Source organism: Oncorhynchus kisutch, linkage group LG2 (genome assembly GCF_002021735.2).
Source record: "Oncorhynchus kisutch isolate 150728-3 linkage group LG2, Okis_V2, whole genome shotgun sequence".
Lineage (NCBI taxonomy): Eukaryota > Metazoa > Chordata > Actinopteri > Salmoniformes > Salmonidae > Oncorhynchus > Oncorhynchus kisutch.
Window position 1 is genome coordinate 38,757,398 of NC_034175.2, and position 15,527 is coordinate 38,772,924.

Below are 15,527 nucleotides of genomic sequence, written 5' to 3' on the forward strand. Positions count from 1 at the left end.
ACTGCCCGCCGTGGTAGAAACTGTAACATCAAATATAGGCTTGTTTGCCCATCGAGATTAAAGTGCGTCTGATGATGAGTGTTATGCTGGCAAGTTGGCAACTGGTCTAAAGTTACTGTCTTATTTTAATATGCTGGGATAGGTAATTATTTGTACATGTAATGAGGTTGCTCCAAGTACAATGTACTAGTATAAAATTATTCTATTACGAAATAATATATGGTGCACGTCGCAAAATAAATTAAGTAGAAAAAATGCCTATCCAAATTTTTCTAGGCCTATCCCCCCCCAAAATACTGGCTAAGCCCCTGCCCGAGACCATCATATCAGATACACATTTTTTTCCTAAACTTTTTTCAGGGCAGTCTTCATGCTTCCGAGTTAAGCGAGCGGTTTGTCAAGAAGCAATTGTTTTTTTTCTCCCCAATTTCGTGATACCCAATTGGTAGTTAGTCTTTGTCCAATCGCTGCAACTCCCATACGGAGAGAGCCATCCGTACGGAGAGAGCCATTCTTGACACACTGCTCGCTTAACCCGGAAACAAGCCGCACCCAATGTGTCAGAGGAAACACTGTACAACTGCCGATCGAACTCAGCGTGCATGCGCCTTGCCCGCCACAAGGAGTCACTAGAGCGCGATGGGACAAGGACATGCCGCCCAAACCCTCCCCTAACCCGGCCGACACTGGGCCAATTCTGCGCAGTCTCATGGGTCTCCCGGACATTGCCCCGATCCCTCCCACTAATTGGGCAGCTTTTGCAAATTTGCTGTTGTCCGAGTGAGGGAAATGCTGTAAATTAAGAGGACTATGTATTTTGAAATATGAGACATTGAGCATTATAATAAATACCGCTGATGTCATACAAGCAAGCCAAACACCCGTGAGTCCAAATGTGCACTTCACATTTCCACATCATAAAACTAATGTCATATACAGTGTCCAAGTTTATGATCACTATGTTTGATGTATAGTTACAAGATGACATGTAGTCATACCCCGGGTTGTTCTGAACAGAATGAGCCTGAATGAGCCTGTCACCTGAATGCACTCATGAAAGCATTCTATGTGCACCAAAATTATACAGAACAAAAATATAAAAGCAACATGTAAAGTGTTGGTCCCATGTTTCCTGAGCTGAAATAAAAGATCCCAGAAATGCTTCAAATGCACAAAAAGAGTATTTCTCTCAAATATTTTGCACAAATGTGTTTACAACTCTGTTAGTGAACATTTGTCTTTTGCCAAGATAATCCATCTACTTGACAGGTGTGGCATATCAAGAAGCTGATTATTACACAGGTGCACCTTGTGTTCGGGACAATAAAAGACCACTGTGCAGTTTTGTCACACAGCACAATGTCACAGATGTCTCAAGTTGAGGGAGCGTGCAATTGGCATGCTGACTGCAGGAATGTCCACCAGAGCAGTTTCCAGAGAATTTAATGTTAATTTCTCTACCATAAGCCGCCTCCAATGTCGTTTTACAGAATTTGACAGTACGCCCAACCGGCCTCACAACCGCAGACCAGGTGTAACCACACCAGCCCAGAACCTCCACATCCAGCAGATGAAGAAGCCGGATCATCTGAGATCAGCAACCCAGACAGCTGATGAAACTGGAGGAGTATTTCAGTCTGTAATAAAGTCCTTTTGTGGGGAAAAACTCATTCTGATTGGCTAGGCCCTGCCAAGTCATGTGAAATCCATAGATTAGGGCCTAATGAACAAAAATATATATGCAACGTGCAACAATTTAAACTATTTTACTGAGTTACCGTTCATATAAGGCCTTGCTCGACACAGGGTGGGCCTGTCTCCCAAGTGGGTGGTCATATGCCCACCTAATATTCATTAGGCCCTAATCTATGGATTTCACCCAGTGTCAAGCAAGGCCTTATATTTCCTTAAATGAACTGTAACTCAGTAAAATAGTTTAAATTGTTGCACGTTGCATATATATTTATGTTCAATATGTGATCGACCTTCCTGAATTGCATTGTGAAAGCCTAACACTGTAATATTGTATTTTACAACTTAGCTGATCATGTTGGCAATCGAAGAAGCTGTCAAATGATGCCCACCTGACCCAAATTGTGATTTCTAATTGACCGTTGTTTTATACTGGGTAAACAACAACAGTAAGTGTGTTATGGCGGGGATGCAGGGTCTTGTTTAAAGAAATTATAATACACATCTACTTACACATAGACTCTCCTTTGAGTCAAGAAGTCATTCAAATAACTTAGGAACTACACACACTTTTGAGAAGAGTGTGGCCATTTGGAGACACCAGTTATTCCTTCACTCAAACCCGTGTCATTTTAATGTAATATGTTGCAACTATTGCAGATTCTCCCGGGATATTCTTATCATGTTACTGAATGTATCCAGAGTGTTTTCAGATTTCGTTATCAACAAATGTGGCAAAAAGTACAGTAAATTTAAAATGCACATAAAATTAACAGAGTAATGTTTCGATTAATATAGGCTCTCTCGATATGGGAGCTCTGAGGAAAAAAGGTTGGGAACCTCTAATCATATCTGATTACCCATGGTCCTGCTGGGTCGAAACGTTGGAAATAAATATCACCTGGGAGCATGAACAGCAGTGTGCGGCATTTTCCTTTCTGTTTTCCTGCTGGGTATTTTCCATAGACATTTATACATGATTGGTGTTTACCCTTGTGCCTACTGTGTGGCTAGCACACAGAGTCACAGTGTCCGGTTTTATTAGGCTTCACAGGGAAAGTGTGAGGGAAAAAGACAGAGGACAACTAGTCTGCTCCAAGCCACCTAAAAACAGTGTTCAAAGTATTGGAGTGTTTGAATGTGTTTGCATGCGGTGCCACATCAGTTAGTGTAGTGTGTGTGTGTGTGTTCCTTGGCACGAGAGTCCACGCACATGTCGTGTTCATTCGACCCCAAAGAGATGAAAACAGGGGGAGGGGAGACTGAAACAGGGAGCGACTACCTGGACAACATTTTTTAGTTTTCTGTTGCAAAATGTTTTTGTTTTTTAAAATTCCTTTGTGTGCCCCCTATTAACAATGTCCTGAGTGTAAGAGAGTCTAGACATTACAGTATTAGGGGTGCAAAAGAGTCCAGGTGTAAAGGTGAAGGGTACTGACCGCTCAGTAGAGGCCTGTTGAGGCTGAATTGTTGGGGCAGGTCCTCGATGTCGGCTATGCGCTGGTACATAGCCCGGGAGAGGTGGTCGGCGTGGTACAGGCTGCCCAGGATGATGCTGGAGAAGTAGATGGGCTCCGTGAAGTAGCTCATCAGAGAGCCCTGGATGCCCACCACGTTCCATCTGCAACAGAGGAGCACACACGTTTAGTATACACATTTCCACAAACATGCATGCATACAAGTGCACACACACACACACACAAAGACACAAACACGCAAATTCGTGCACACGTGCAAATGCATGCACACAACTTAGGGATGGGCACTGACTCTGAAATATCCCATTTTATTTATTTCACTCTACATTCGCTGTTGTTACATTAGCAGTGCAGTCTTTCCCATCAATTTCCTTCCACACTCTATAAAGTGTTTATGCCAATTGCCTTGGAGAGAGACGACTTCAAAAAGGACACACAGGCAGACGGGAGTAAAAATACCATTACCAGACGTCAGAAACGAGACCCTGACAAACAGCTCTGATAACTGCTGCTCCGGTCTCCTCCTGACCCGAGGCAGTGTGTGTGAGAGTGTGTGAAATTAAGACACAGACTGGAGTCGCAGTCAGACAAGGCTAGGAGACCTTCAGTTTTCCATTAGCCCGCAGCAGGGACATCTTCCATATGCAATGGGGGTTGATTGTTGGACTGTATCATTACTGTTGTTCAGTCCTTCCTCCCACCCACCTTACTTGATGAACGTGATTTAACCCTTTATGGATAGCAGCTAGCGCCAGTGGCCATGGAGTTTCTGGGGCGCACAATCAAAGAACCTAAATCAGACAAAAATAGTGCTCTGCTCTTTGGCCATACACATGCATGAACTTGCACAATCGCATGCATGCATACACACACACACACACACACACACACACACACACACACACACACACACACACACACACACACACACACACACACACACACACACACACACACACACACACACACGAGCTTGATCACCACTCTCCCTTAGCACACTGAAGTGATTGGGGCTTTGAAGGCCTTCAGTTGCTTTTTGAAATAAAAAAAATTATCTGGAGAGTAGAACATCTAATGAGGCCCTTTAACTAGCCGGGAACAGGAAGAACTAGGCCTCCATATTGTGCATTAGTGCCACGGGGCAGGCCATGTAATCAGAGGAGAATAGTGTATTAAAAAAAAAACACAAACCACAGGGAAAGAACACTGAGGGCTAGGTGAAACAACGCTAGTTCATTTAGCTAAATGGCCATTGCCAAGTCATTAATCATTAGTTTCCGGAAGAAATGGTAGGAAGTGCATTTTTTTACATTTTTGTTGCCATAGTCATGTTGGGAGAGAACGTGTTGTGTAGAGAACTGGAGGGTAGTCTGTTCTGTAAAGTGGTGACACTTTCTATGCCTTAGACTTGCCTTAGACTTAGATTTTTGTGTTACATAGTATAATAGCGGGGCCATTATTGCATGCTCAAAAACATTAGGTGTGTGAATCTCCTGTTGGCATTGCCTTGACTGTGGACAGTAAGCAGGGCTGTGTGGGGTGCCTGCGAAAATACCTGGGTTGGACCCATCGATTCAGCTGTCCCTGACATTACCTGAATCAAATGAGACTGGGCCTGACTGAAGTGGGATATACAGCATAACGCCTAGCAACTAAGTGTTATCACATATAAAACAAAGACTAACTGCTCTAGAAAACCAGCCCACTAGGGAACATTGCAATCCTCCATTATTTTCATTTTAACAATATTATTTTTGTTCTTATGCATTGGATGAAATTTCTGCATTGTATCATAGGCCAATCTAAACAGAACTAGCTGAAAACACATCAAATAATTGCAAGTCAAGACCAAACCTGTATTAATCATGTATGAATCTATTCCTATGCATTAAAGGCAACGCAGATTCTGCTAAATGGGTGTAACGGACACCTTTACACAGATACTAGTAACCTAACAGGCGGGCCATAAAATAAAGCTGCATCGACCATAAGAGCAGCTTACTGACTAAGGATTAAGTAAGTAATGGGCAAGAATTGGAGTCAAATTCATATCCACTCTGTTTAATGTCCAATTCAATTCTAAATTGAAACAACCTGGACCATACCACTTATCAATGCCACATGGTGTCTCACAATCTTGTTGGCTTTGGGGAAGAATATGTGGTGAAAGAGATCGCAAAAGTGGCCCACGACGGCCAGGTTACCTTGCGATCTTGTCACTGCAGGACATGGTGAGCAGCCTTTCTCCCTGCAGCACCCCGTCCCATGTCTGGATGGTGTTGCTGGTCCTCACGGGAATGGTCCCCTCCCCAGACTCTATTTTAGTCCTCAGCTGGCCCCGCGCCTTCCGGTTAGGGTGTCGGTCTCCTTGGTCTGTGGGAGGGGGGGGGGGGGACAAAGACAAGATAGATAGATGAATCCTTCGCCTGCGGCTGTGCAGAGAATCTCCAGTTTTCTAACAGTATTATTCTAACTGTTTTATCACGCCCAACACAGCTCTGAGAGGCTACACAGAACGCTAACACGCAGCCGGGCCAGTGTGTAGCAAGGAACAGCTGACAGCCGACCCAGACATCACCCCCCCCCCCCCCCGCGCTTCTCTCTCGCTCTTCACATTCAACGAGAGACAGACAACACAGTTGCGGGGGGCTGGTGGGGGCATCCGAGGCCATGGAGGGAGCATCTAAGTATCCGGGGGGGGTGAAAACTGATTTGAATCTACTGGGGGGGGACTTGCGTGCTATTAAATGTATAATCTGCGACATGTTCGTTGCCGTCACGGGGAAAGGTCCGATGGATACCTTCATTTGTGAAAAATTTTGAGAACTTGATGCAGCTAAAGAAATGATTTATTACTCTTCGTGAAGACTTTTTTTTTTCACCAGGCTGCTTGAACTGAATAAGGATTCTATGAGGCTATCGCATCTTTAAATGCTTCCTATCAAAACATCCAAGAGGATCATTTGTGTTTTCCTGGGGAAAAAGTTCAGGATATCACCAGGTTGCTTCCCGAGGCTGGGAGTCAGTCACCGGGGGCTTGTATTGTCATGGTTCATGTGGGGTCAAATTACATTATGAAGGGCAGCTCAGAACAGCTCAAGTTGGATTTGAAGAACTGATTGGGTCTCTACTTGACACCAACAAACGCCCCATAATATCTGGCCCTCTGCCCTCCCTAAATCATGGCATTGAACAGTTCAGCAGATTTTCATCCCTCCATAACTGGCTACGACACTATTGCAGCTGGGTGGGTGTAACATTTATTGATAATCTATATAAATCTCGTATTTACAAGGAGGATGAAATCCACCCAAATCATTTGGGTTACTGGATCCTTTTACAGCATTATAAGGCTGCGTTGAGACAATTAATTATCAATGACCCAAGTCCAGCGCACAATGCTTCAGCAAATCTACATTATCCCAGGGACATTGGAAGACAATGTAAGTAACCTAATTTATATCCCTCTTACTGCCCTGAATGCCTCTGCTCATCCCACAGGTATTGTATGCAGTAATCATATGCCTGTGAACCAGAGTAATACTGTTAGCACTGAGGTGGTGTGCCCTAGTCGGAAGAACACTGTGTGCAGCTCATCCTGCACTAATAAAAATAACCCAAGCATGGTCTACCTCTGCTAAGCTTCCCAGTAAAGCAATCAAGCATCCCAGAAAAGAGAAAATTATCCTACGTTAACATATGTGGCTTAAGGAAATCAATAATTAGCAGGTAACAGATTACATTTATATTCTGACAATCTCTGAAACTCACTTAGATAATATCTTTGATGATAGTGGTAGCAATACATGGTTATAAGATCTACATAAAATACAAATGCCAATGGTGGAGGTGTGGCTGTTAATATTCAGAACCACATTCCTGTAAAGCTTAGAGAGGATCTTGTTAAATACTGTTGAAGTAATATGGCTACAGGTTCATCTGCCTCACCTGAAGCCCATTCTGGTGGGAAGCTGCTATAGACCAAGTGAAAACAGTCAGTATCAGGATAACATGTGTGAAATGCTTGATAATGTATGTGATATCAATAGAGGTGTACATTCTGGGTGATTTAAATATTGACTGGCTTTCCTCAGGCTGCCCACTCAAGAGAAAGCTTCAAACTGTAACTAGTGCCTGCAACCTGGTTCAATGCTGGGCCTAATATTGTGTATAAGAGGTCATACAATAAGTTCTGTAGTGATTGCTATGTTGATGTGAAGAATATTGGTTGGACCGTGGTGTGTAATGGCAAGCAACCAGACGCTGCACATCCCAATGCACCCATTAAGAAAATGACTGCAAAAACTGTTAAATCCCCGAGAATTGATGAGGAATTGACAAATTGTATGTTTGAGAGGGATGAGCCAAAAGATATGACAAATAGGTCTGGCTGTACAACCGATTGGCAAAGGTACTGCAACTTGAGAAATCATGTGACTAAACTGAATAAAAAGAAGAAACTTCACTATGAAACAAAGAATGATAAAATAAAAAGCTTGGGATCACCTTAAAATACATTTTGGTCAAAAAGGCAAACGCCGCACCATCATTCATTGGATCAGATGGCTCATTCATCACAAAACCCACTGATATTGAAACTACATTAATGATTTTTTTCATTGGCAAGATCAGCAAACAGGCATGACATGCCAGCAACAAATACTGACACTACACATATCTGACCAAATTATGAAAGACAAGCATTGTAATTTTCAATTCCGTAAATTAAGCGTGGAAGAGGTGAAAAAAATCATTGTCTATCAACAATGACAAGCCACCAGAGTCTGACAACTTGAATGGAAAATTAGAGTAGAGACTGAGGATAATAGCGGACGATATCGCCACTCCTATTTGCCATATCTTCAAATTTAAGCCTACTAAAAAGCGTGCCCTCAGCCCTGGAGGGAAGCAAATGTTATTCCCCTACCTAACAATAGTAAAGCCCCCTTAACTGGCCAAATAGCCAACCAATCAGCCTGTAAACAACCCTTAGAATACTTTTAGAAAGAAATTGTGTTTGACCATATAGAAAGCTATTTTACAGTAAACAAATTGACAGACTTTCAGCACGCTTGTAGGGAAGGACATTCAACAAGGACAGCACTTACACAAATGACTGATTGGCTGAGAGAAATTAATGATAAAAAGATTGTGGGGGCTGTTTTGTTAGACTTCAGTGCGGCTTTTGACATTATCGATCATAGTCTGTTTCTGGAAAAACTTGTTATGGCTTTACACCCGCTGCTATATTGTGGATAAAGAGTTACCACTCTAACAGAACACAAGAGGGTGTTCTTTAATGGAAGCCTCTCCAACAAAATCCAGGTAAAATCATGGAATTCCCCAGGGCAGCTGTCTATGCCCCTATTATTTTTTCAATCTTTACTAACGACATTCCTCTGGCTTTGAGTAAAGCCAGTATGTCTATGTCTGCGGATGACTCAACACTATACACATCAGTTACCACAGCAACACTTAAAGAGCTGCAGTTCGTTTCAGAATTGGTGGCAAGGAATAAGTTAGTCCGCAATATTTCAAAAACTAAAAGCATTGTATTTTTATCACTAAACCTCAACTAAATATTGTAATGAATAATGTGGAAATTGAGCAAGTTGAGGAGACTAAACTGCTTGTAGTAACTCTGGATTGTAAACTGTCATGATCAAAACATATTGATACAATAACTAGGATGGGGAGAAGTCTGTCCATATGCACTGCTCTGCATTCTTAACAGCACTATCAACGAGGCAGGCCCTCCTACAGGCCCTAGTTTTGTTGTACCTGGACTACTATTCAGTCTTACGGTCAGGTGCCACAAAGAGGGACTTAGGAAAATTGCAATTGGCTTAGAACAGGGAAGCATGGCTGGCCCTTGGATGTACACAGAAAGCTAACAACCAGTCTCTCCTGGCTCAAAGTGGAAGAGAGATTGACTTCATAACTACTTGTTTTTTTTGGAGAGGTAATGACATGTTGAATGCACCGAGCTGTCTGTTTGAACTTCTGGCACACAACTCAGACACCCATGCATACCCCACAAGACCAGAACAGACTATGGGAGGCGCACAGTGTTACATAGAGCCATGACTACATGGAACTCTATTCCACATCAAGTAACTCATGCCAGCAGTAAAATTAGATAAAGAAAACAGATACAAAATAAACGTTATGGAACAGCGGGGACTGTGAAGCAACACAAACAAACACATGCATACAAACATATGATAACATATGCACTATACACGCACGTACGTACACATGGATTTTGTGTTATAGATATGTGGTAGTAGACTAGAGGCCTGAGGGCACATACTAAATATGTTGCGAAATATGTTATGAATGTATTGTAATGTTTTTCAAATGTATAACTGCCTTCATTTTGCTGGACCCAGGACGAGTAGCTGCTTTCTTGGTAGAAGCTAATGGGGATCCATAATAAAATACAAATAAGCTTCTTTCAGACCATGAATTAATGTATCTGATTTATTAATGTAGCCGATTTTGTCACTCAAAATCTAAATTGTATTGGTGCAGTCAATAAGCCATTAAAGGGTCTGTACCACCAATATCTAAGCAATCCTGGCCACCTGTACAATTACACAGTAGATTTGATCGTTTAAAATACATGTTACACACGCCAACAGATACAACTGTCGAGGATACATACACAAAAAAGTCAAGAGACTTGTTTCTATTGTGGCCCTCTAGGGCATGACACCAAATCACCTCAACAGTGAAAAGGATACGAATGACAACTTTAAATACAACTTCATTGTATTAATCACAACATTTCTAGATGTTGGAATCTAATTCAAAAGGCCAACGGGCCTAATCAATTCACTGACTAATTGTACAAGGATATTTCCTTTTTGTCTTTCTCTGTATGCAGGGAGACAAAAGGGTAGAAGTAGAGAGAGATAAGAGTGAGAGAAAGGAGAGAGCGAGAAAAATAGTGAGAAAGGAGAGCGAGAGAAAGGAATGAGAGAGAGATGCAAAGAGAAAAAGGGGGAGAGGAAGACTCACTAATTAAGAGACTTGTTGAAATGTGTTTATTGCACATTTGGACATCCAAAGTGAAATTATATTTAAACGAAACCAAGCATAAAAGGAAAACATACAAAGTTAATAGAACAAAATAAAAAAGCTCTGATATTCTCAACAAGTGTAAAATTCAATTTAAAAAGGTGTCAGCCAGCTAAGTGAGGGGAATGGAGACTGACCCGAAGTTGGGGTTGATTGACTGTGGCTGTCAATGGTCACTAAACATGTGATGTCACCAAAGTGGACAGTCCTATATGTGCAGTACTAGTCAAAAGTTTGGGCACACCTACTCATTCAAGGCTTTTGTTTTGATTTTTTAATACTATTTTCTACATTGTAGAATACTAGTGAAGACATCAAAACTATTCAATAATACATATGGAATCATAAACTAACCAAAAAAGAGTTAAACAAATCAAAATATATTTTTGACTCTTCAAAGGAGCTACACCTTGCATTCTCTCAACCAGCTTCACCTGGAATGTTTTTCCAACAGTATTGAAGAAGTTCCCACATATGCTGAGCACTTGTTAGCTGCTTTTTCTTCACTCTGCGGTCCAACTACTCCCAAACCATATACATTAAGTTGAGGTTGGTTGACTGTGGAGGCCAGGTCATCTGTTGCAGAACTCCATCACTCTCCTTCTTGGTCAAATAGCCCTTACACAGCCTAGAGGTGTGTTTTGGGTCAATGTGCTGTTGAAAAACAAATGATAGTCCCACTAAGCGCAAACCAGATGGGATGGCATATCACTGCAGAGCGTTGTGGTAGCCATGCTGGTTAAGTATGGCTTGGATTCTAAATAAATCATTGACAGTGTAACCAGCAAAGCACCCCCATACCATCACACCTCTTCCTCCATGCTTCATGGTGGGAACCACACATGCGGAGATCATCTGTTCACCTATTTTGCGTCTCACAAAGACACGGCAGTTGGAACCAAAAATAAAAAAATTGGACTCAACAGACCAAAGGACAGATTTCCACCGGTCTAATGTCCATTGCTCATGTTTCTTGGCCCAAGCAAGTCTCTTCTTATTTGTGTCCTTTAGTAGTGATTTATCTGCAGCAATTCAACCATGGAGGCTTGATTCATGCAGTCTCCTCTGAACAGTTGATGTTGAGATGTGTCTATTACTTGAACTCTGAAGCATATATTTTGGCAGCAATAGCTGAGTCTAGTAACTCTAATGAACTTATCCTCTGCAGCAGAGGTACAGTTGAAGTCGGAGGTTTACATACACTTAGGTTGGAGTCATTGAAACTTGTTTTCAACCACTCCACAAATTTCTTAAAACAAACTATAGTTTGGGCAAGTCGGTTAGGACATCTACATTGTGCATGACACAAGTCATTTTTCCAACAATTGTTTACAGACAGATTATTTCACTTATAATTAATTGTATCATAATTCCAGTGGGTCAGAAGTTTAAATACACTAAGTTGACTGTGCTTTTAAACAGCTTGGAAAATTCCCAAAAATTATGTCACGGCTTTAGAAGCTTCTGATAGGCTAATTGACATAATTTGAGTCAATTGGAGGTGTACCTGTGGATGTATTTCAAGGCCTGCCTTCAAACACAGTGGGAAAATTTAAAAATCTAAAGAAATCAGCCAAGACCTCATCCTTGGGAGCAATTTCCAATCGCCTGAAGGTACCACGTTCATATGTACAAACAATAGTACACAAGTATAAACACCATGGGACAAAGCAGCCGTCATACTGCTCAGGAGGAGAAGTGTTCTGTCTCCTAGAGATGAACGTACGTATTTGGTGCGAAAAATGCAAATCAATCCCAGGACAACAGCAAAGGACCTTGTGAAGATGCTGGAGGAAACAGATACAAAAGTATCTATATCCACAGTAAAACGAGTCCTATATTGATATAACCTGAAAGGCCACTCAGCAAGGGAGAAGCCACTGCTCCAAAACCGCCATAAAAAACAGAGTATGGTATGCAACTGCACATGGGGACGAAGATCGTACTTTTTGGAGAAATATCCTCTGGTCTGATGAAACAAAATAGAACTGTTTGACCATGATGACCATCGTTATGTTTGGAGGAAAAAGGGGGAAGCTTGCAAGCCGAAGAACACCATCCCAACCGTGAAGTACGGTACGGGGGTGGCAGCATCATGCTTTTGGGGTGCTTTGCTGCAGGAGGGACTGGTGCACTTCACAAATAGATGGCATCATGAGGGAAGGAAAATTAAGTGGACATATAGAAGCTCACATCTCAAGACATCAGTCAGGAAGTTAAAACTTGTTTGCAAATGTGTCTTCCAAATGGACAATGACCCAAAGCATACTTCCAAAGTTGTGGCAAAATGGCTTAAGAACAAAAAACTCAAGGTATTGGAGTGGCCATCACAAAGCCCTGACCGTGGCCATCACAAAGCCCTGACCTCAACCCCATAGAAAAGTTGTGGGCAAAACTGAAAAAAGCATGTGCGAGCAAGGAGGCCTACAAACCTGACTTAGTTACACCAGCTCTGTTAGGAGGAATGGGCCAAAATTCACACAACTTATTGTGGGAAGGCTACCTGAAACATTTGACCCAAGTTATACAATTTAAAGGCAATGCTACCAAATACTAATTGTGTGTATGTAAACTTCTGACCCACTGGGAATGTGATGAAAGAAATAAAAGCTGAAATAAATCAATCATTCTCTCTACTATTAATCTGACATTTCACATTCTTAAAATAAAGTGGTGATCCTAATTGACCTAAAACAGGGAATTTGTATTAGGATTAAATGTCAGGAATTGTGAAAAACTGAGTTTATATGTATTTGGCTAAGGTGTATGTAAACTTCAGAAAGTAACTGTAACTCTGGGACTTCCTTTCCTGTGGTTGTCCTCATGAGAGCCAGTTCCATCATAGCACTTGAAGTAACTTTCAAAGTTCTTGACATTTTCTGGATTGACTGACCTTAATGTATTAAAGTAATGATGGACTGTTATTTCTATTTGCTTATTTGAGCTGTTCTTGTCATCATATGGACTTGGTTTTTTACCAAATATATCTATCTTCTTTATACCACCCCTACCTTGTCACAACACAACTGATTGGTTCAAACGCTTTGAGGAAAGACATTCCACAAATCAACTTTTAACAAAGAATACCTGTTAATTTAAATGCATTCCAGGTGACTACCTCATGAAGCTGGTTGAGAGAATGCCAAGAGTGTGAAAAGTTGCCATCAAGGCAAAGGGTGGCTACTTGAAAGAATCTCAAATATAAAATATATTCACTTTCGGTGACTACATGATTCCATGTGTTATTTCATAGTTTTAGATGTCTTCACTATAATTCTACAATGTAGAAAACAGTCAAAATGAAGAAAAACCCTTAAATGAGCAGGTGTGTCCAAACTTTTGACGGGTACTGTATATGTTGTGGTATCCCGGGAGGTCTACCCCGGGTGTTGGTGATGGAGCGGAGGTCGGTGTTTCGACGTTGGTTCCCTCTGCTGGGAGGACCCGGGCTGGGCACCCCGAAGCTGGTGGCACCAATTAGGGGTAATTAGGGGAGAGTGCCAACCAGCTGTGCAGACCACAAATGAGGCACCGTGTCACACTGTGGGAGAGTAAAAGGGAGAGGCAAGGAGTGTACTGACAGAGGGGAACGAAGCTCCCGGAGACTAATGAGAAGGACCGAGCCATCCAAGTTATTTTGTTACATTTATTATTTTTTGCTTAGTAAAGTTGTGTTTTCTGACTTGAACCACCCTGTCTCTGTGTCCATCCCTGTGCGCTCAACCCATCACCCAACGGTTTATCACAACATATGAAATATTTTCCTTCATAGAAAATACATTAGTGCAACACATTCGGCAGAAAATAACTTCATTTTCATTAGATGAAAATGTGCAACACACAGAAGTGAAACTATTTGACTGGCAGCCACACTTACAATGAAAAAGCAAGGTATTTTTTTGTAAATACAATCCATGGCTATCATATCTCTAATGTTTGGGCCTATCATAGAAAGAATGGAGCCAGCTACATTTCCTAATATTTTGCTTAAAGGTAATCTTGGACTTTATGAAGAAAAATAGGCTGGCGACACTGAGAAACGTACCGGAGAAAAGTAGATACTTGTTCGTAATTCTCATCCGAGTTTAGAAGTGCAAATGAAGCACAAAATTAGTCTGATGCCGAGCAGAAGTTACAATTAGAATCATTTTAGATCCGCGTTTACAAAACGTGCCTCGATATTTCTTACGCGTTCTTTTTTCCCCCGCGTGCAAAATGCAAAATTCTGCGTTAGCAAGTTAATTTAGGGGTCGTGTTATCTAAGTGGATGAATTAATAAGGTGACGAGGCATCATATTGTGTTAGCTTCCTTCCGTGTTTGAGAAGTCAAAGTCCTTTGGATAAGTTATTTGTACAGCTGCCACTGCGATCTTAATTTCCTTGTGTTTTTTCTCCTCTCCGTTCTCTGCCTGCTCTCCCCCCTCTTCTCCGGCAGGCCCGTTGCTCTAGAGCCTCCAGAAAGACACAGCTTGTAGACATGCTGTTGGAGAGCAAGTACTGTTCTTCCTACAGACAAGTATGCATCAAAACTTTGTTCATTTGCGCAATGTCTCTCATTCACATTCAGTTGTTAATGTCCAGACTCATCAAATATGACATTCGGTAACTCCTACCTACACATGTATAACTTCATGAGCTGGATTGACTGTCTTTGCAATTCGTTTATTTTCATTTGCACTCATTAGCATATTTAGCTAGCACCTTCCATGGAAATTCACTTTTACTTGAGCCAATTTTGTTAGCATTCTGGTAATAGACCTTCAAAGGGTTTTTCTTTTTTGGGGGGCGCCCCCTTGTGTACTAAGCCGGTAATAGCGTAAATCCCGAGGTGAGAGAAGGATGGTATGATGAAATGAAAATCTGGATACCGCCCAACCCTATAACGCATTGTAACTATGGATCAAACATAGTGATCATAAATGTTGATACTGTAAATTTCAAGATTTTTTAAATATGGAAATGTGTAGTGCACATTTGGACTCACGGCTGTGTTGTTTGCTTGTATGACATCAAAGCAGTATTTTTTTATAATCCTTAACATCTCATCATTCAGAACATCTCATCTTTCCACTCCTCTCGATTTGCAGCTTTCCCCTCACAGACAACAACAAATGCTGAAAAGTAGCCCATTTAACGGAACGGATGGGGGTATCTTCTTGTCGCGCGCAGTCCTGAAGTTTGGAACGGCTGTCAGTCAAAACCCAATCAGTGCTGTGAAGTGGAGAACTTGGAGGTCTGACGTCATGTATAGTATATTACTGTACAGCCACTGCG

At 41.7% G+C, this 15,527-nt stretch overlaps 1 protein-coding gene across 9 annotated transcripts in view; it reads right to left on the reverse strand.

Annotated features, from left to right (window-relative positions):
* The window catches only part of LOC109865600 (double-stranded RNA-specific editase 1-like), a 183,011-nt gene that overhangs the window by 14,173 nt on the left and 153,311 nt on the right, over nt 1-15,527 (reverse strand). For all 9 annotated transcript variants that reach the window (XM_031793961.1, XM_031793955.1, XM_031793949.1 and 6 more), the window contains 2 exons: nt 5,375-5,543; nt 3,132-3,313 (listed from right to left, as the gene is read on the reverse strand). In XM_031793961.1, the coding sequence (XP_031649821.1) occupies nt 3,132-3,313; nt 5,375-5,543 (351 nt within the window). The remainder of the gene's footprint in view (nt 1-3,131; nt 3,314-5,374; nt 5,544-15,527) is intronic.